The 21,445-nt window shown below is 43.9% G+C and overlaps 1 protein-coding gene across 1 annotated transcript; it reads left to right on the top strand.

Annotated features, from left to right (window-relative positions):
• Positions 1-1,350: 1,350 nt before the first annotated feature.
• On the top strand, positions 1,351-21,070 carry npdc1a (neural proliferation, differentiation and control, 1a). The gene is made up of 9 exons (XM_052050830.1): positions 1,351-1,735; positions 12,937-13,086; positions 18,184-18,297; positions 18,384-18,590; positions 18,694-18,760; positions 18,840-18,930; positions 19,059-19,138; positions 19,223-19,319; positions 19,936-21,070. Exons 1-9 carry the CDS (start codon positions 1,630-1,632, stop codon positions 20,005-20,007), a joined length of 984 nt encoding a protein of 327 aa, XP_051906790.1. The 5' UTR covers positions 1,351-1,629; the 3' UTR covers positions 20,008-21,070.
• Positions 21,071-21,445: the final 375 nt, after the last annotated feature.

Raw genomic sequence — 21,445 nt, 5'->3', positions numbered from 1 at the left:
TTATTTAATTTAATTTAATTTAAATTGGGCTGCAGATAAGGCACAGCAAACAATCTTACAGGTCCATTCAGGTGTCTCAACTGAAGTTTTCAAAAATAAATGTTTGACAACTGAAATATACCTAAAGATAAAGAAAAGAGAGACATATACATGCTGCGCTTACTTATGGCTACTCCTTTTTAACATGTGGAAACAGAAATCGCACCTGTGACACATGCCATTGGACACGCACATATGGAATGTGGAATTTTTTTAACAGTGTTTAAAAAAAAACTCCTGATGGCCTATTAGGCAGAGTAAATACTGCACTTCAGACTATGATGTTGATGTTATCCAACTGGTTTGAGACGTCACCGCGTTTTAATTTGCTGCACTTGTTTCCTCGTCTGCTTGCCCTGCAAACTGCTGCCTTCAGGATCTGGGAGACGGTCGGAATTACGTAGCCTCCAGAAGGAATAACGTTGGGCTCAATTTGTACATTGAGATTCTATGTTATATTAAATGTATCTTACATGCTCTAAAATTCGTTGTCATAACAACCTGTGCGCCTAATTTGTTTTGTGTAATTACAGTTCCATATATAGAAACGTTGATGACGGTTTCCATGCAGCATAATGGAATATCCTATCCTCACTCGTACGACAACTAAACTGGTTTTGGGGACATTTTACCGAATCGGCGCCATTTCAATTCTAAATCTGCACGTACGCGTATCTTGGGCAGCATTTTTTTTTATTCTACAAAAAAACGAATTTGAGTAATGATAATAGCAATGGTCTTCAGATTGCAGTATAAAATGAACACAAATGTGAAATGTAGCCACATTACATATATGCTAATAGTATGGTGACACCAAGCAAATTACAATAATTTCACAAAACGTTTTTTTAATAGACAGGATTGTGCTGGGATTTGAACCCCAGTTATTAAAATCTGATTAATATACAGAAAACTAAACAAGTTATCTTATTTTTGGCAACCCTGGACCTGCAGAGTATGTGAATGGTGATACGTCAAGTCGACTATTTGTCTTCTCAAGGCTTAGTATTATTATATTTCATGGTAAAGTCTAGTTGGAGGAAGTAGGGACATTTTTCTCCCAGTGTTCAATGTAGTTTAGATTAATATGCAATGTACAAAACACTTTGCTATTAAAACTATTTGTTGTTGTTGTTGATAGTTTAGCGTTCACGTCTACATTTTATTTGCTGGCGCCGATTCGGTGGAACGGTTCACCTTTTGGGTTAGTTTTTGATTAGTGAGGTGCAGTTCGATGTTTTGTTTTCATATGTAAAATATGTGTCCAGGTAACGCTTGGTAGTTTCCCAGGCGAGCCTGAAGGCATCACTTCCAAAGCTCATACGCAAGCAGGCTGTCAGCCTCACACCCCCACCTCCTTTTCCTCCCCTGAAGCCCCGCTATCTTTAGCACTGTCGCGGATTACCGTGCACTGCGAGCCGGCTAGACGACCTGCTCCATCGCTGTCCCATAGCACTGAAGAGAGCTCTTTAAAACGAACTACACGGCGACATCAAACCCCAAAAAGGATGGGGGAATGACTACAAAATCCCCGTCCGCGGTTCTCCGTTCCCGACAAGACTACCATCACCACCTGCGCCCCCAGCGACGATGCTGCCGCTCTCCAGCCCGCGCAGCGAACACCAACGCCGGGCCTCGACGCTGCTTCTGGCCGCGGTCGTGCTCTGCGTCTTCCGCTCCGCTGCTAGCCTTCCAGGTAAACCCGACACGCACACAGCCACGTTTAGCTAAAAAAATATCCACCTTATGGTATCTATTCATCGACTGTATGCTTGTTTTTGTTTTGTTGTTTTCCGAACCAATTTGTCGCGTCTACGTGCGTCATCTGAGGGGCATCTTTAATGGACGAGCTCCTGGCACCTGTCAGGCAGACACAGCTTTGCGTCAAAATGGAGACGTTTAAAACACCCAAAACATTAGAACCAAGCGACTATTTTCTTCGTCCCACGCTTTTTCGCCTTGTCCTGTCGACGTGGTCGCCTGTCGTTTTCCTTTTGTGCAGGTTGAGTGAGCAGGTAGTAATAAGCAGCGAGGGAAAAAAAGCCAAGAACATGTCTTCGTTTCTTTCCTAGTCAGCATTTCCCCTGTTGCAACCCTAACACAACTGCACCACAATTATTGTAGTTAAATATCTTAATTACTACGCAGTGCTTCTCTACCCTTTATTGTGCCTAGCCACATGGTTAACATTTGAAAAAAAAATTCACAGCACGCCACAAAACAAAAGTCAGAAAAAATATACAGAGCAGTAATGAGAACATTTTGAAGGATGTAGCATGTACACAATCCTGAACCCATGTTACTCAAACAACTGTTTTCAGTATTTGAATTACTCAACACAAACATGCCGGGCTTAAACTAACGATTATTTTAATTAACGATTAATCTGTTGATTATTTCTGGAAAAAAAAGAACATTTTAAATGACATCTCTGTGTTCAGTGAATTATGATTCCCTCACTGGTTTGGTCTGTAACACGTCATAAAATGGGCAAAAATGTTGCTTGTTGTTTTCCACAGCAAAACCAAATGTTTTATTTTGATTCACAACAAAGGTAATCAATCTGCTTTCGTGGAGGACTACAGAAATTGGAGAATATTTACTGTTGAGGCTTAAATTCTGAGGATTTAGACAATTTAAAATAAACAAAAAGAAGTATCGAGCAGCTTTCCAAACGAAAGATGAGACATTCTTCTTTCAGCTTTTTATTTCTTTATTTATTTTGCTATTACGATCGAAATATGGGCATTTCATAGCTTCAAAATAAACGGATATGCTAGCTCGTTCCGCTCTCTTCGTGACGTTCATTGGCTTGTAAGAATTGCGTGGAGGGCCTGATGAATTGCTCCTCAGCGCCTTTATATTGCCCACTGCAGTATACTTCAGATGGGTTGTAACTAATGCTGCCGGGGCTGGATAATCCGCTCCTAACTCTTACAGCACGATAACCATGTGAGAGCAGCAACAGCTGGACAGTCAAACGTCATTTTCAGTGCTCCACGTGTTCCCTCTCTGAAGAGAAAGAACACGTTTTCGTCAATGTGAATGGGCACATTTGTATATATTCAAACACATCCATATCTACCTAAATGTTGACCGGCTGTTGTTTTAAATGTATTTGAAATGATTTCTTCTAGCAAATGTGATGGGTGCTGTGGTTAGATTCGGTTATGTGGCAACACGGATGACGGGTGGGGTAATGGTAAATGAAACAACACCCTTTTCATGTGAAACGAGCAATTGTGAAATACAGCCAGTCACATTATCGTCAGGGGGAGCTAATGTAGCAAACGATGACACATCATCATGACTACATTGTACGGTTTCCACCAATGTCACAACAGTTGAAGTCCCTTTGTCACCCCCCCCCCCATCCCCCCACCCCGGAATGATGGCAAGCTCCGAGTTCATGTTGCTGCACTCGTTTTATCGCAGCGACTGTGAGATGGCCATGTATGGAGTCAGGGATCAACAAGGCCGGTGACGCGTGGATCAAAACATCCGCTCTCTTAACGTACACCTCACTCAGCCACTCTCTCATTTTCTCCTCGACCATCCATCGTTTTTAATTGGCCTCAACGATGACTCCGGCTAGAAACTTTTCAGTTGCCAGTACCGTGGCAACCAAGCAGAAATGTCAACTTCCCTCGCTCTGCTGTGCGTATCGCTAGCGTGCTGGTCCCCTTCTTCTTGACACTGTCGTTCACTGGCATGTCGAAAGTGAGCGGCACTTCGTCTATGGTCGTAATGTGGTTGGGCAGGATGTATTTGTCGACAAGCTTTTTGTTGTATTTCAACTTTGCAAAGTATGTTTTGTCCCTCATCACTTGCCGTAGCCCAAATGGGTGAACTAGGAAAATTGGAGCTTGGTTGAGAGAACAGTCGGTAATGGAAGCCAAGTGAGGTTGGCAGCGCGACAGAACAAAAGTTTGAAATCGCCAAGAAAGCGTCTTTATTTAATGCAGAACAACTTTTGACTGGAGTAGGAGCGGAAGATGCCCAGCTTTTCCTTGTAATACCCCCGATGTTGCCGCACCATGGTCGTCCCTGCCCAGATGGATAGATGGCGCCGTTTCAAAACAATAAAAACACCAACCACGATGGAGCAGTTGGTCTTGAATCCTCTCAAGGCGCCCCGCCCCGTCCATTTTGGAGAAAATTTAAGACTTTTAAGTGCGCCATATGGTCGTGAAAATACAGTACTATTGATGATTATTATTTGCAAACTCCTCCTTGCACAGGGAATAAGAATTCACACTGTCGCCATTCGCTCATAGTGAATGTTCCCCGTGATGTGTGTCTTTATTTTTTTTTTAATCTCATCCCGTGCCCCCGTGCCAGAATTAGTCATCTATGTTTCGCTGGTGAATGGGAGACGAGAACAGGCAGGTGGAAGGCCACTTCCGCACCGCCGCTCGGCTAAATGAAGAGCACCGAGTCAATTACTGGCTCCGAATGATTCACTTCTTTTGCATTGATGGAGCGCCATTGTGCTACATATTGAAAATTGGCCGTGGGGTTGAATGCATTCATAGCAAGCCTGCACTGCATGGTCCTAAAAAAAAGAATCATAGTTGCCGTATGGAAGCCATCTGGTGAATAATTGCTAGTTAATGATATCCCGGATTTCACCCAGAATGTTCCTCTAGAGCAGCGGTTGTTAACCTTGTTAGAGGTACAGAACCCAACCAGTTCTTGTGCACATTTGCCGAAGCCTTCATTATTATTTTTTTCATTATCCCTTTCATAATTTTGCTGCTGTAAATTTGGAATTTCTCCATTGTGAGACAAATAAAGGTTTTCTTATCTTATTGGTGAAAAATAAAACTGATTTAAAAAAAATTACAAATTTAAGACATTAAAAAAACACATCTATTAAAAACAGAAAAAAACACTCAATAAAATTTCAAGACATAAGTATATGTTAAAAACAAAATGTGCACAAAAAGAACCAGAACACGTTGAGTCGGGTGTGCCTTTGTCGAACCCCTGAGACCCTTTCACCGAGCCCCTTGGGTTTGATCGAACCCAGGTTAAGAACCACTGCTCTAGAGGTTTGGTTTGCTGCATGCATGACTAATTCGGGTTGATTCTAAAATTCGAAAATTATTTGCTAGGATCTCGGTTGTCTCATTAAATGTTGTATAGTTGTCATATGTAGTGTGTCGGTTTGTATTCAAGGAGTATAAAGTATTTTGGGGAAAGAAGGTCTTCTGAGAAATGCTTTTGGAATTTCAAACCCGGTCATCCATTTACAATCGAGACTGCAAACGGAACCAGTCACCATCCGTGGTAGAGGTACGAGGTAGCTAGAGATTGTTAGGAGTCATGTCTCGAATCTGTCTTTAGAGTAGAATATTTGATTTTTGCATTCGGGGGCATCCATCCGTAATTTCCACACCATCGAAACCAAGCAACACGGCTGAGAGGGCCTTGTTTATCATACCGTCCACAATCATGGTTTCCTTGAATATAAGGCGCACATATTCGGAACCTTGTGCAACATTTTAATATATAAATGGGAACAAACCCAAGTCAAAAGCAACATTTGGAATTGAGAGGAATGAACAGATTTGAATGAATGGGTCATTAATCGCAGTATCCAAAAGGCTCTGATTGGCTGTTGGCTAGCAAATACACGAAAAGCACAGCAACGGCAAAGAAAATGGTATGATCTCATAAATTAAGCTTTTTTTTTTTGCTTTTTACTTGATCCTACCTTTATGATGAGTAAGATTCAGCTCCTAAAACAGATGGACATTTATAGATGTTCCAGTGTCAGAACGGGCGACGGATTCTTTTTGACGCGTTACGCAACACCACGTGGCGTTTTGAACAGGAATGAGGAACAAAGCAGCGGATCAGCAACGCTTCACAAATCGCCTCGTCTTTTGGGGAAAATCGTACAGGGTGTTACTTTACCGTGTCGCCCAGACCAGTTTATTTTGAGATGTTGTTTTTCAGCTCATTGTTTTCACACAAATATGCCTAGCGGGTAGTTTGTGAGGGATTACCAACAGATCAGTCACCATGCCAAAAGGCAACCAGGAAACGCTCATCAATAGTATTGATCTTCCTCATTGTGCTCTTTGTTGTTGCAACTCGCGAAAAAAAAAATGAGGTGGGTGAGCCGAGGATTCTTTTTAAGCCCTTCTTTCAAACCCCTTCCCACACTTCTCTTCCTCACCTTGCTTTCTACACTTCAAAGTGTGTTGGCCCATGAGAAAGTCACGCTCGCAATGATCTCAACGCAAGCAGCAAGTGCACCAGCGGTTCCGTTTGGAATGGACACAAACAGAATCAACTCGGCATTTTATGAAATTTCCATTGTGGAAGACTCAATAAAATGATTTTTGTCTCGTTAACCAGTTAGGCCGAAAATAGAATCGAATATATCAAGGCCACCTACGTGCTGCCATTGTGTCAGCCCTTTGTTCTGTCTGCTACGGTGGGTGGAGGGGGTGGGAGGTTGTGGCCACGGGGTGTTTGCCGCCGCTGCTGCTTCGCTTCACTCGAATGATAATGGCACAGTAATTATCCTCTGTTGTAATGGTTACACTTGTCTGACATAATGAGTGGTAGGACCGTGCTGCGGCACAAAACAGCAAATCACTCACTTAAAACTCATTCGGTGCCAGCCAATTCTAGACCGAGTCTGAAAAGACGTTTAAAAACGTCTTTGGGAGTGAATTAGTTAAATCAATTTTAGTTTTTTTTATTTTATTTTTTTTAACATTATGCAGTTTGATAGCAAAAATCCGCACCCCTGTATGCTGAAGTCGTGTGCGTTTTTTTTTTCTACTAGATGTTAAGTCATGAGCGTTTTCCACCGAGCGCCTGCCTGCATTCGGTTGGTTTCGTCGAAGCGTGGGAAAGAAACGCCTTGGCGAATGTCCGTGAACCAACGCTGATAAGACACGTACTTTCCATGTAGGTTGTCGCATTTCTGAGAGGGCACGCTTTCTGGGGCGTTTGGGTAACATTTTCCGCGTCGTGGTTAAAAACTGCGAGGCATGAAATAAGCTGGCGGGCCAAAAATAGATGGCAAAAGTCAGCAGAAAAAAACAACTCAATGTGGCTGGAAAATACTCATATTTTTTTTTCTCACAGGTTAACATTTCTGACAAGAGGAAATCATAGTCCTTGAAATCTGTTCTGCGTCAGTTTGAAATCTGTAAAAAAAAATTGCAAATTGGAAAATGCCTCTCATTCACTAGTAACATATAGAGAGCGTTGCAGCATTTATCACTTTTTTTTCTTATTTTTTCTTTTGAAATCATCCTGTGCCGAATTTCACTTTTTTTTAATACGTTGGATTCGTAGCAACCCAGTCTTTTTTTTTTTGGAGGGGGGGGGGACATCTGAACGTGGGATAAAAGGATTACCAGATTTTTCAACATCGTTAAAGCTGTAACTTTTTTTTTCAAGCAATGTTAGATTATTTAAATTGATCTTTATTACGAGGAATCTTAACATTAGAACTGACTTATTTTGTTGAAAAACATTTATGCGTGTGGATCGCGGTCATTTCTAAGCGTCGTATTTTTGCTTGGAATCATTCCAGAAAATATCCTTTCACATCCTGTTTTGATTTCAATGTCATATATTACCCAGTCTTTAAATGCATCTCGTAATTAGCTCCCCGGAGAGAATGAAAGACGTGCGAGGTTCGCCAACCGTGCTCCCGTTTTGTATGCTCGGGGGATCGGGGGGGGGGGGAGTGGTAGATAAACGCCGTGTGCACAAATCAAGTGCCGGGTGCGTTCCACTTGATGAGGAATGTTCTGCTCACTTCCTGGATGCCATCAGTGCGCCAGGAAATCCACACAATAGGAGTATACGACCCACTCAGCTCATTTCCTACCGCGCTCCCGCCTTCGCTCGGTTGCATTTGATGTGACGTCGGCGTACAACTCGGAGGAAACGGAATCAAACTGACGCAAAGGCGACCGCAGTGTTTCCTCGGCAGTGTTAGAAGGCCCGTTGGTCTTTTTGAGTGAAGCCTGGCAACAAGCAGCAGATGGAGAAGTCGACATTTTTCTCACTGAGAATGAGGACGCTGGAGTGAGGCTTGCATAATGTTTTTTTTTGCCACACTCTCCTAATCAGCCGGAATGGTGCGGAATGGCATCCTTGTTTTTTTTTTCTTATGTTTGTTTTTTTCCTTCCATTTGCTCTTCATCCCTTCCACCCATTACTGATTGTTTGCTTTTCCTCCATCACATAGCGCCCTCAACTTGCTTTGTACACTCGAGCACAGAGTAGCAAGTCGGTCGACAAAGGGGTGGGGGCCTCAAATGTCGACCTGACATTCCCCGTCGCTGCGGTGTCTTTGTAAGGCCAACTGCATCGAGAGCCCTGACGACCGCGTGCACTCGTCGTCAAGAGCAAGGCGGTTCCTATCAGGGGCCGTTTCGCCGCTCTCAATCGCTCACTACCCCCCCACCCCACCTTGTGCTTCCGTGGCAACGCATATGCAGCTGCTTACTGTTTGCACACATATGCTTGCTTTTGAAGAATGATCAGGTGGCTACGATATGATCCTTCGCATGAACTCATTGACTGGCACTGCTGGGATTTCAACGGCGTTATTACAACGTGCAGTTTGTTTGAAGTAACATCACACATGATGAGTCCCCCCCCACTCCGTGATGATTCAAAACCAACATGTAGATCAGGCCACATACGGCCTCTGTAGATGTCAAGTGGGCCGGACCATTAAAATTATCCCATACTGCGCTATAAATAACCAAAATATCATTTATTTCCTTTGTTGGCAAAAGCTTGTCATTTCTCGGGACGTACAAGTTCAGCCGCCTTCATGCATCGTTTAACAAAGTCACTGTCGGAATACGGCTTTGATGCGAATGCTATTTCATTCGGTAGCTGGCTTTTACTGCTGTGTTGGGTCTGTCTCAGTGACAGACCGAGACTGCTGTTGTCTTCTTCTCTGATCAAAACAACGTTGTCTTGTACTCTGATCAAAATAGTGTTCCTCTAGCGGATGATCCACGAATTGCAGCTTATTAAAAATATTCATTCCGTGTCTTTTATGTAATTTTTCACTTTTAAATTATCCTGCGGGCCTAATCGAACCTCCTAGGGGGCCGGTCCTGGCCTGCGGGCCGTATGTTTGACCTGAATTGGTATCAAAAATGGAACATGGCATTTACACCACCAGTGCAGTTAAGTCATAAATAAAGTCGGTATTTATTTGAAAAACGCCATCAATATAACACAGTCGATTGAAAAACGAATCTGATGGCAAACGGGACTCCCCCCCCCCCCCCCCAGCCGCAGCATTTGTGCGTTACAGGAAATCGAAAAAGCTCCTGACTTTTTACACTGAGCCGTCTTTGAAAGCGTTTATGAAGATGCTTTATTGTCAAATTGATACTTGATGGTATTGTTTGGGTTGTTGAGTGTCTGTGGACTGAATGGCCGGAGGGATAAAAGCTTGTTTTTGAACCTTTTAGTGCTGCCGTTGCGGTGGTGAATGTCCATAATGACCCGTGGTGCCTGATGCGGTTGTCCTCAGGACAGGACAGTGATGTCATGAACACGCAGACTGGAAAACCTGTCTCCTCTCCGAAGAACTTTGAGGAGTTTCCTTTGAGTACAAGGCAGAACATTGAACTGCTCAGAAGAAACTCCGGAGTACTTTGGACATGTTTAAGTCTCTCATTTGCCTGTGATGATACCCGAGTATCCTTGTTGGATTCCAAGATGTGACCTTTAGCCATTTTGACAGGAAGTGGATTTTCTGCATTTCCACCCTCCCTATTTTGAAGCACGGGGCTCCCATTTACCCTTTCGTGCACTTTGTAACCTCATAACGCAATAAGCTGTCCACTGTTGTAACTGCTGTCCCTGAAAGGGTTAATGACAACAACTGTATTCATTTTGCGCTTTATTTTTGTCGGTTCCCCTGAACTAGGTTGATGTGAAACGGGTCAATGCTGCAGAAAAGGTTGGGGATTGCTCTCGGGTGCCGGAAAAAAAAATCTAAGTGATGTCAATTTATTGACTATGGCTCACCTTTTATCACTGTTATCGTTGACTACAAAAAAAATCTTAAGGCCGGGTTTTGCTTTTGATTGGACTCCGATTTGCAGTCCCAGCCGAAGTCTAATTGAGCTCATCTTTTTCTTGTTCAGCCTTTTTTTAGAACAGATCCCAAAATAGCAGTATGAGTCATCCCCCGGCTTTTGGATCTCTGTAGGAGACATGACAAACTCACGCATTCTATCTGTTTTTATATGTCACAACCTCAGTGGTCGTCTGTTTTTGTGCTAACAGCCTTTCTAGATGAGGTTATGGGAGGGGTCCCCAAACTTTTTCCTGTGAGGGCCACATAACTTTTCCCTTCTCTGATGGGGGGCCGGTGTCAGTTTGTAACATCAACAATCGTAGGGGAGCTTAAAACATTTATTGTTTCCCAGAAGGCCACACATAACCAAATAACCCTTTCCAGGTTCTTTACAGAAAAAAAGTCAGGAAACAAATAACACTATTAATGAAATAAATAATAACTAAATAAGCCTCTCTGAGTTCTTCACAGAAAAAAAACAGGAAATAAATAATAACTCAACAACTCTCTCTCTTTATAGCCCCTTGAAATCCACAAAAAGAGTTCTGCCATCTACGAGAGCGCCACCTATCTTAACTTGTTTATGTCTGCTACCGTCTTGTTCACGTGTTCTACTAATCGATCGGAGACACAACTAAAACACTGAAACATTCTATGGTGTCTGCGATTGGCTGGCAACCGATTCAGGGTGTCCCCCGCCTACTGCCCGGAGACAGCTGGGATAGGCTCCAGCACCCCCCGCGACCCTAGTGAGGATCAAGCGGCTCGGAAGATGAATGAATGAATGAATGAATGAATGAATTCTATGGTGTGTAAATAACCTTGTGACCTTGATTTCAACCCTATTTGCGTCATGGGTCATTTTGCCCCGAAGACCACCTTTGTACTTTTTTTTGTACAGCTTCCATGGAAATGTGAATTAAGTGTCCTTGGGTGTCTTGAAAGGCGCTTATAAATAAAATGTATTATTATTATTATTATAAAAACAACATTTCAATTTTTCTGCAGTTGGGGACAATCTAGGAAAAGTCATAAAATTTCAAGTTAAAAAAATTATCATTTAGGGTTTATTTTGGGGCGTTTTTAACACAGTGACGGGTCATTTTGACCCGAGGACAACAGGAGGGTTAGAGGGCCGGGTCAAATGTGCCCGCGGACCATAGTTTGGGGACCCCTGGGTTATGGCATTGAAGGAAATCAGCAGGTTCAAGTTAAAACGAACCTGTCAGGAGCAGGAAGTAAGCAGCTAATATTAGATGCTGTGATGCTAGATGGTGGTGGGGGTTGTGTGTGTGTGGGGGGGGGGGCTAAAATAAGGGAGATGTTAATCAAAGCGATAATGAGGAGCAAGAGGCTGGACAATTTTTTTTTTCCAAATTCAATCTATTATACCCACAAAGCAGAGGCAGGTGACACACCCTCATCCACCATCGAACAAGCTTTCAAAGAACATTTAGAAGGCTGCCACGTCGCTCCAAGATGTTTAAACAAAAGCTGTCAATACGTCAATAACATTTTTCCTGCTGACCGAATGCACAAACTGAACAGGCAGCTGAACATTGAAAACCAAAACAAACTGTCCTAGAGTGTCGCTATTAATATTCACTATTTGGAGTTGTATCCTCTTCAGTAAATGACAAATTTCATTCAGTATTGTTTTAAATCACATTGTAAATTGTAGAGAGTGGATAATTTTATGATTATTATTTTTTAAGGAACTGCCATAGTTGCATAAATTCGGGCCGTGGATATGACACGTGTCACTGTTTTATCAACAGGAAGGCCTACAAATATCATTTTCTATTTTGTTCTTTTACAACTTGGCTCATGTGCACCCAAAAAGGCTTCACTTATGAATCATAACATGATTCATAAGTAGAACTACATCATTTTTACACCGCCCGCTCAATTTTAACCGGATGGCCCACTTTGCCACACAACCCCCCCAACCCCCCACCCCTCACAAATCCATCATCATACTGGCTAATAAAATAAAGGCATCATTCTTGTGTGTTCGCTCCGTCTCATGTACCTCGCTCCCCCCTCGGCACATCTGCTCCTTGAGTATCTCACATCTTCCCTCATATCGCAAGCCTTGTTGCCATGGAGGTCACTTGAATCTCTCCTGCAGCTCCAGTTATGACTAATACTCTCCCCTTACATAAAGGAGAGGAGAAAGAGGTGGACTCTGTTACCATTAAAATATATATCTCTATACACACACCATAAAGTTGAATTGTCTTTTCCCCAAATATTGAATCTTAAAACAGCACTGTACCCTCACCGGGAGGACGTGCACAACCGTTGCTTTTGAGATGTATTACAGCGGTCCTGAGTACCGTTTGCCACCGCATTGGTGCGAAGCGGTATGGTTCGCAATTTACGCAACGCACCCGCCGCATCGCTCTGACCCGCTTCCGAGGTTGTGTTTATGCAAGGGTGTTTATGGGTCAGTGGTGTAGATTGATAAGAGGTATGTAAGCAGTGCTGGTGTCAAACTGGGGCAAATAGGTTCAAGTAGAAATCAAGATTAGACTTTGGATACGATTTAAGTTGATCCACTATTAGTTTTCACAATAAATAAAATATGATTCAATCTTTCCTCCGCCACTCAACCTCACTTCTCAAGAAACTTTGATAACATCACTTTAAACCTCAGTGAATTTCTGACATGGCACTCACATAAACGCTCTTAGAATGTGAGCAGACAGGATTCACCGCAGTCGAACCTCAACGCAATATTGAATTCATCACACAACATTTCATGCGTGCCACATTCTGATCAAGCGTGCCGGCATCTCTTTCAGCCAGAAGAACCTGCCCTCACCACATCGACTGTGCCAAACAGGGACGCTACCTGTGCCGGCCTGGCTTCACCACCTGTGGCCCGTGCCTCTCCGTTCTGGTGGAGGATGAGATGGGTCGCTGCGTGATCAAAAAGAGATATCGTCACCACGGTATGAAGACACGAATGTCGCCCCACGTAGATTTGGTGATTCCCTTTTGAGCACAGTCGGGCTGAAACGATTCATTGGCTAACAAAGGTTTTGTGAGTGTGGGTGCATGCACCACTCCGTGCAGCCAGGACGGAAGAGTGTGTAAAAGGCAGATCATTTCCTTTTAGGGGTTATTTCACACCCAAAAAAAAAACCAAGAAAAAAAAGTACAACGTTTAAGACTGCCGACACAAGGCAACATCAACATCTTTAGCTTGTTTTATTTAGCGTAGCACTATTGTAAGCCCCCCCCCTCCCTCACACACACACACACACACACACACGTGGTTAAGGGCTATCAAAGTCACTTAAATGAACAAAAAAATAACATCGTGAGCAAATTCATGCGCTTGCTTCCATGGCCCACGACGGTTAGACGTGACATTTAGCTAGGTAACAGCTAGCCGCTAACCTGAGCCAACAACACCCAACTGGCCTCACAAATGGGCAAAAGTAATATCTGTACGTCGCATCCATTTTATGGTTTTGTGTATTGGTGTTATTTTCAAACCAATAGAATCTACTTTGATCCAATTACTCACTGGGTAAAAATTACCCACGATAGCTTCGGCGCCGTAAAAATGCAACTTTTCATTTTGAAAGGAAGCCCCGTTTTTAACTCGATGCACATGCTAAGCCGACCAATGGCAGGAAGCAAGATTCAGGTAAGAGCACGATTAGCCCGACTCAAATGGCGTCTCTGTCCCGGCAATATGTCTGCTTCCCACCAGAGACTAGCTTGACATTTTCAGATTGCACAGAGCTTTCTCATTACTCAGTCATAACATTTTTCAGGAAGGAACCGTGATGAGCTGCAGTTATTTCTGCTCAAGCAGACACACCTTAAGGCAAACCTCATTAGTGCTGAAGCTAGAGGAGTATACAAAAGCCAGTGCCTTAGCTTTTAAATAAACATTGACTTGGATAGATTCTTCGTTTTGTTGTTTTCCAAAGGGAGAAGTCCAGACAATCATTTTTTTTCCATTAATATATTCTATACGCCCCTGATAACATTCTGATCAATATTGTGCTCGTGGGATACAAATGAAGCAGCTAAGCAACGGGGTCGGCCATTTTGCCATTTACTGTCAACTGAAAAGGACATCATGGTAGGGTAAAAGTTGGCCACAAAAATAGTTTTCACAGCTGTCATTTTGAAAGAATAAAAAATTAAACATGCGCCGAAGACACTTAAAGCTCTCTGCTAACAACCCAGGCAAAACATGGCCACCACGAAATATTGCTACACTTGACGGCCCTATTACTACTTTCCTATTTAGCCAGAACTTTGGCGGCATCTTGTGGCGACCTAAAGGATCACAGAAAGAGCAGAAAAAGTACGTTCAGTGAGTTAATAAATTGTGAACTGCAATTTGGGGGGTGGGGCGGGTTGTATTAATTAAAAATAATTGAGCCAAGATAAATAATACGTTTGTTTTCTTCCACGGCTGCTATCTATTTTGAATGTTATCGCACAGAGCTTCCTTCCTCTCAGCCAAGCTCTCTCCTGTTGGATCGCCTATTGATTCCCCCCCCCCCCCCTTGCTGATCCATCTTGGCTTGATGGCTTTATTCCCTCTGTCTGTCACTGTCTCGTATGTCTCTTGTCTGCTCTCTGCATCCCCGTGATCCCGCTCGTTCGGCCGCCATGGCCTATCTTTCGTGTTTCTGGCAAATATGGCGCAGTGTCATGTGATCCTCTCAGGGCTTTTTTTAATCTGGCCCTTCCCCTTGCTTCTGCTGCTGCAACAAACACGTGCACCGCCCCCGCACTCTGGCGATTTAAATCGCTTTGGCGTCGTAGATCTCGCTCTCACTCGATTAAATCTGATGTCGTTTTAGGAAAGAGCCACGCTGCAAAAAATCAATGTTTTTTTTCTACTCTCATTCGGCGTAAATTGCAGAAAATTGAAATGTGTCACCGATCACTGCGCGTGCGTTGGTCACCTAGGAGGCGCTCGTGCGCGTGTTTGAGGATTAATAATTCAGATGGCAATGCAGTAGGAGAGCGTACGGTAGAAATTTGGCGCAAATTATTGGTGGCAAAACCACAGAGAAGTGAATCTCCTTTCGACAAGATAGTCTAAGAAGCAAGTACGGCACAGGGGAGGTAGGACAGCACTCGCTAAAAGTTAAACCAGCGCGTATTTGACATGCAGGAGTGGCCTTCCATCAGCAAACACGTCGTCTCCGTGCCTGCAAGCTGTCTTCGTACTTCATATCCAGTAAAGGTAGATGTGCTAAGGGCAGGGCTGCTTTGTATCACATTCGAGCAGCTGACCAGTTACGCCTCTTTTTTTTTTTCCTCCTTCTTTTGCAAAGCCTCGTTCTGTTAAGCTGTCGCATCATGTACAAGTGAACATGGAGACGTCACAAAGAAACATGCAGAAATGCGTTGTCGCGATTAGCATTTTTCAAAAATGACATCTGGTGTTCATTTGTTAAAAGGAATACTCGGGGGGGGGGGGGGGAAATCATTCTGAATCAATTATTTTCTGGACATTTAATGAGTCCAAATAGGATTTGATTTTATAGTTTCAGTGTTGTCATTTGTCTCTCCCAATAGTGAAAGCTCACGAAGTTAACATTCAGGTCTGTGACCTTTTTTTGCTTTCTTAACTTCCCTTTCGACCATTTGTCGACCTTCTCATTAAAGCACAAGTGAAGAAGAGAAAAGAGCACGTCAATTAGAGATCTCCTCGCAGTACTGCCCTGGATTTGCTATACTGTACTGTCTTTGAGTATGGCTGCAGTCTTCTGAATGCCCACAAGAGGGCAGCAGAGTTCCCCTATAAACTACCAAGAGCTCCTTTATTGACTTGGAGACAAGCATACATACTGTGTGTGCGTGTGCGTGTGTGTGTGTTCTTCAGCAGACTAATTCCTATTTAATTTCTATTCCAAAATTCATTTTAATTTGTTTGCGTAAAACGGTAACATAATCTCTTGAGATGGTGAATTTGGGGTTTCCATTAAATATAAATGACTGTGTAATCCTTAGAATGATGAAAGGGAAAACAATTATATTTCCCTCTGTGTGTAATGAAACTATGTAATGGATGAGTTTAATTATTTGAATTAAACTACAGAGAAATTGTAGAATAGGAAAGCTCAATTTTTTTTTCATGCATTTAATATAACCTTTGGTGGGGAAAAAGAGGTTCCCCACCCCTTTGCTCGAGATGTACGAGTAAGAAACAAGAAGGAAGTAAAAAGTGTGTGTGTGCCGGGGGAGTCGGCGGGATACATGTGCATTCAAGGTTGCGCAGGTGGAAGTGATTGTTTTTTGAGTGGGAAAAGATAACGGAACACATGCGTGTCAGTGGCTCTTCTGGTGAGCAGTTTACTGTTTGTTTGGAGAAGCCAGACCCCCCCCCCCCCACCACTACCCTCCGGAGGCCACTCACAAGGGGTTACGGCTCATTATCGAGCTAGTGACAACATGCTCTTATGTGACCCAAAGTGTGCATACCCAAGTAGCGCGTGGCCAACGGCACACCTACACTCAATCCCTCCTTTAATTATTATTATTTTTTTAATGATGATGTCACTTATCCCCCACAAATGGCACCTTCATATGCGGCCCACATGTACAGTATGCCACTTACTGCTATTTGCACTTTTCTAATCTTCAACACGACACACACCTGCCCACAAGCATCTGACGCTTCCTGGCCACGAAGCGCCTTGCCTTGCTGACGTAAACTCCCTCTTCACCTGACATGGCTCCATGTGATTGTTTTATTTTATTTTATTTTTATTTCCAAAGCTCACCTGGGTGATCGAAGTGACCTATGTTTTAAGATGATGACATCAAGATGACCGCGACGTTATCACTGCAGCGGATAAATGGGGACAGAGAACGCTGGGAAAGTGGGTTAGTTTTGAAGGGAATTTTTCGGCACGGGGGCGGGGGTGTCGACATATATAATTTGTGACACTGGTTCCCCACAGACCTCGTACAGTAGCCTCCGATGATGAACCGCAAGTGTATCATTGAGTATTTCTGAAACCTACCACGGTAGATCATACCGCAAAGCGAATAAAAACCGGAAGAGCTAACACTGCATTCCAATCCAGCCACCGCTGGATGTCCCAGCCACCTGCTAGTTACAGATGGCGCAACCCGCCTACGCAGACACCTGCCGCAGCTCGCGCTAAACGGCAAGAGCGCGGCGGGGGTCGGGCTGGAACAAAGGCGGCGGTGAAAGTGCGGGATTGTCATAGCGTACACATTAGCTCATCCTCGGGGTTGACCCTCTGCAGGGGGAGAAACTTATACACGTAATCATTCATGCAACGATCCAGATACGTTCACCAGATAATGTTACAACACCCTAATTGAGGTTACGCTACCCCTTCTTTTTTTTTTAAACGATTCACCGTTCCGCTATGCTAAGAATATTCCCGGCTGACTTTATAGCAGGAACACTTTGATCGCCGCCATTAGCTCCGCTTTGAGCTCTATTGTCAACGTAACCCATTTACTGAGCCAATGAGCCACGTTTTTTTGCTGATTGCTCCTGACCCCCTGCTGTGCTTCCTCCCCCGGCCACACACACACACAGGCACACTTGCATGCATGTATATACTAGGCTGTGGTTGCCCCGGAGACCCGTCCTGTATCGCAGGAATGTGGCTAACTGTCTGGCCTAAAGGGCTGTTAACATCAGTTTTGTATTGTCTGCCGTTTTCCCCACCAGTCAACAAACAAATGAGACGAGAGCCACAGGCACACGCCTCGTCTTGTCACTCCAATCGGGTCAATGAATACTAAGGGACCTTGTGTCATCTAATATAAGGCGCCAAAATAATCTTTCGAATCTTCTTTACCGGCAGTCACATTATCTTCAATAGATCCGTTTAAAGTCGGGCAAGCGCAAAGTCGTTCACTTGGGTATAAAAGGAACTTTAAAATGCTGCGGCAGCAAGTGGCGGTGAGTCAGAGGAGCTCTCTCTCCCTCTGGTTCAGAGGAGAGCGGCAGTATTTTGAATCCACCAGTAACGTTTGAGGGACCTGCATGTAAATAAATCAAATATTCTTCTCTTGTCTTTTAGCGAAAGCGCCCGTCTACCCAGACCTGGATGAAGAGATTGATTTCATCCACTCTTACATTGAAAAACAGGAAGTGTCCGCCATTGAACCCCCTAAGACACATTTGAAACCTCCAGGTAAGCACTTTTGCTATCCGGCGACCAAACGGATCGTGTGGCGTTTGTCTTCATACTCGATCGTTTTATTCCTCCGCCACCTCCAGTCGCCGTCTTCTCGGCCAACGGCGGAAGCAAGATGGCCGCCTCCGAAGAGGGCCGGCCGGGCAACGTCCGGCCGCCCCACAACGGCACCGCTGCCGGCTCCGTCCGAGCGAGTCTGAGCAACGCGTCCACGCCGCAGCCCACCCGAGTGGACGGTCGAGCCGGCCCGCTCATCCAGAACGCTCACAAGGACGACAAGATCATCATCAGTGAGTTTCATGGCATTCGATATCGGCACAGGAAAAAAAAAAAGTCACCAATCAATCCCTTGTCCAACTAACCACCGCTTACATTTTCTTTTTTTAATTACAGTTGTCATCTCCTTGTTCGTGGTGATCGGCACCGTCGCATTGATCATGGCGACCGTCTGCTACGTCAAGTGAGCCACCGCATGAAATCCTCACTGCGCCTTTTTTCAGTCCCGCCAATTGTTAGTAACTTGCGGTCGTCCTCCGCAGGTTGCGGAAAGAATCGCGAATGGCTCAGAAGGTGGACTATCCGGCCTTCAGGGGAGCGGGTGTGACCGCCGCCGCGGGTGCCGGGAAATCGGTACGTGGCGCGCTCACCGAAAGTTTCAATTTCTCACCTCACTTCTAGGGGGGGGGGGACGCCACTCGATCTGAGGCGGCTTCTATTTTGAACGTGTCACATTAACACTTCCTCCTCCTTGTCTGCAGATTGGTGATAAAACGCTGGCGCAAAGTGCTCAAATGTACCACTATCAGCACCAAAAACAGCAGATGCTTTCCATTGGAAAGTATGTTTTTATTTTTTATTTTTTGCATTATCTTTCCTTTGTTGCATTCAACAACATCCCCGTCGCTCTTTTTGCTTTTCACAGTCACAAACCAGAACAGAAAGTCATTGACTCCGAGATCACCTCAGACGAAGAAGAGGGGGGAGACTTCACGGTGTACGAATGTCCCGGACTTGCACCGGTGAGCGCGCACGCGCACGGTCGGCATGGCCGAGAGCTAATCGACGAGCAAATGAATTGATCGTTGTTTTCCTACTCCGACACATCATTTTGAGAACGTGGAATTTCAAGTTGTGCAAATCCTCATCGTTTCAGCCGCTTCGCCAAAAATGGCTTCCGACTCCTCCGATCATCCTCAAAAGCAGACGGCTTGTGTTTTTCAAAATAAGACATTTTTTTTCAATACATCTCCTTTTACTCTGAAAAACAACGATCGACGTTTTTTATTATCATTTGTGCATGAAAAGGTGTAAACTTTTTTTTTTTAATTTAAAATAAAAATTATCTGTAGATTGACCAAATAATTGACAGATGAGTTGCTTATCTCTGGTTGGAGGCAAACCCAGATTTAACATTCACGGTCGCCAGTCCCAACCATTTTTCAGGCGGATCTTCTGGGATAAATAAAAATAAAAAATCCCTCTCGATTTGTGATAATCTTTTCGAAACATCCAGCAATGGATCGAGAGAGGGTGAGAAAAAAAACTCAAATTGGGTCAGATTGCCGATAAGCGTGTACCCTGGCAAACTCGGTAAAACTCACTCGTGTGTGTGTGTGTGTGTGCTCTCCTCCACAGACTGGCGAGATGGAGGTGAAAAACCCTCTGTTTGACGACTCCACCATGCAATATCAGGGGAATCAAAAGTGAAATGCTAAACACGCACGTGCAAACACTCACACTGCATGCAGACAAATGGAGGAAACCTGCCAGAAGACGAGATGATTAAAAAGAAAAAAAAAATCAAACAAAAAAAAAAGGTATTGTTTCTCGCTTTTGGCCCTTGACTAATTCTTCCTTGCTTTCTCGATGCCTCCCTCCTCCCGCTTTTTATGACCCCCCCCCCCTGTGTATTGTCGGGTTCTTTGTGGATTTTAAGTCTTTTAACACAAAGGCTCCTCCTTAAGTTGTTGCTGTGAGCATCCTGTCCTCAAATTAAATTTTAAAACTCTTTACGTTGCAATTTCTCTCCCCCCGTCATTTCTCTGGCTGTTTCCAAAGACGGCGACGCGATAGCGGGAGTGTGTCGTAGCCCCAGACACACACACACACACACACACACACACACACACAGACATGCGCTCGCATATGCTGAAAAACAGGTGCCCTTCTTTGTTTTGTCATGCGTGACTTGAGGCTAAACCGCATTCCGCGCAGGAAATATTTAACACATCCCGTCTCTGAAATTTTAGCCTCGCCGTTGCCGATTTGATTTTTGGTCACATAAGCTGCACATCAAAATTTTAAAATGTAGGGGGAAAAAAAATATATATATATATAATTTGTGTGTGCATACACACACACGCATGTATATATACATATCATACAAATATGAAGAAGTACTTGATGATGTCTGTTGCATGGTTTGACCGTACCGTGTTTGAATCATGGCAATGCAAATCCGTCTGCCTCCCACTCTGTATGCAGGAAATGGAATTTCCAATCCAAGTGACTGCGAAGCATATGAATGACATTTTTGGGGGGGGGCAAGGTGGGGGGGGGGGAGTTAGTGGGCGGTGGCCGGACAGATTATATTGATAAATGTGTCGTTGGTCAATTTCACTCTCTTGTGTTGTTCCGCTCTGTCCTCTCGTCGGTCCCAAAGTGAACCTCCTGCTGCAAAAATGTACATAAAAGAGTGAAAGTGTTCACCTTTTATAGATATTTGTACATGCAGAAAAAGGATCGGTAATAAAACTTTTTACCACGCCAATATTACTATTCCCTGTTTGACGCATTCTTAACGTTTTTGTGTTTGTAATGTTTTTTTTTTTACTGCAAGTGCCATCTGATTAAATTACCGAACAATATCTCACTTTAAGCAGCGGATATTTTAGCTGAAATTGTGGCGCAAAACATGCGGATTGATCAAAAACAAATACTTCCAGGCTACATATGTGGATCATAAATAAGGAGAATGAAAGTGTTGTGAGAAGGTTTCAGTAAAGTCGACCCGGTAATGCAAAGTGTCAACAGCGATTGTGATCTGCTCGCTTGTTTTGAGTCTCCAAACAAGTAAACAAATCAACGCGTCATTTGAGATGTATCCTCGCAAACAGCCACTTCCTCTTTGTGCCGCCGTCCTCTT

Source organism: Hippocampus zosterae, chromosome 18, assembly GCF_025434085.1.
Source record: "Hippocampus zosterae strain Florida chromosome 18, ASM2543408v3, whole genome shotgun sequence".
NCBI classification, from domain to species: domain Eukaryota; kingdom Metazoa; phylum Chordata; class Actinopteri; order Syngnathiformes; family Syngnathidae; genus Hippocampus; species Hippocampus zosterae.
The sequence above is the reverse complement of the archived record's forward strand: the minus strand, read 5'-3'. Positions and strand labels throughout refer to the sequence as shown.

Bases quoted from the DNA above. Each gene is read 5' to 3' on its own strand.
- npdc1a (XM_052050830.1), top strand. From the start codon at position 1,630: ATGCTGCCGCTCTCCAGCCCGCGCAGCGAACACCAACGCCGGGCCTCG. The intron at 1,736-12,936 runs GTAAACCCGACA...CATCTCTTTCAG, and splicing joins CTCCGCTGCTAGCCTTCCAG to CCAGAAGAACCTGCCCTCAC. The intron at 18,591-18,693 runs GTGAGTTTCATG...TTTTAATTACAG, and splicing joins GGACGACAAGATCATCATCA to TTGTCATCTCCTTGTTCGTG.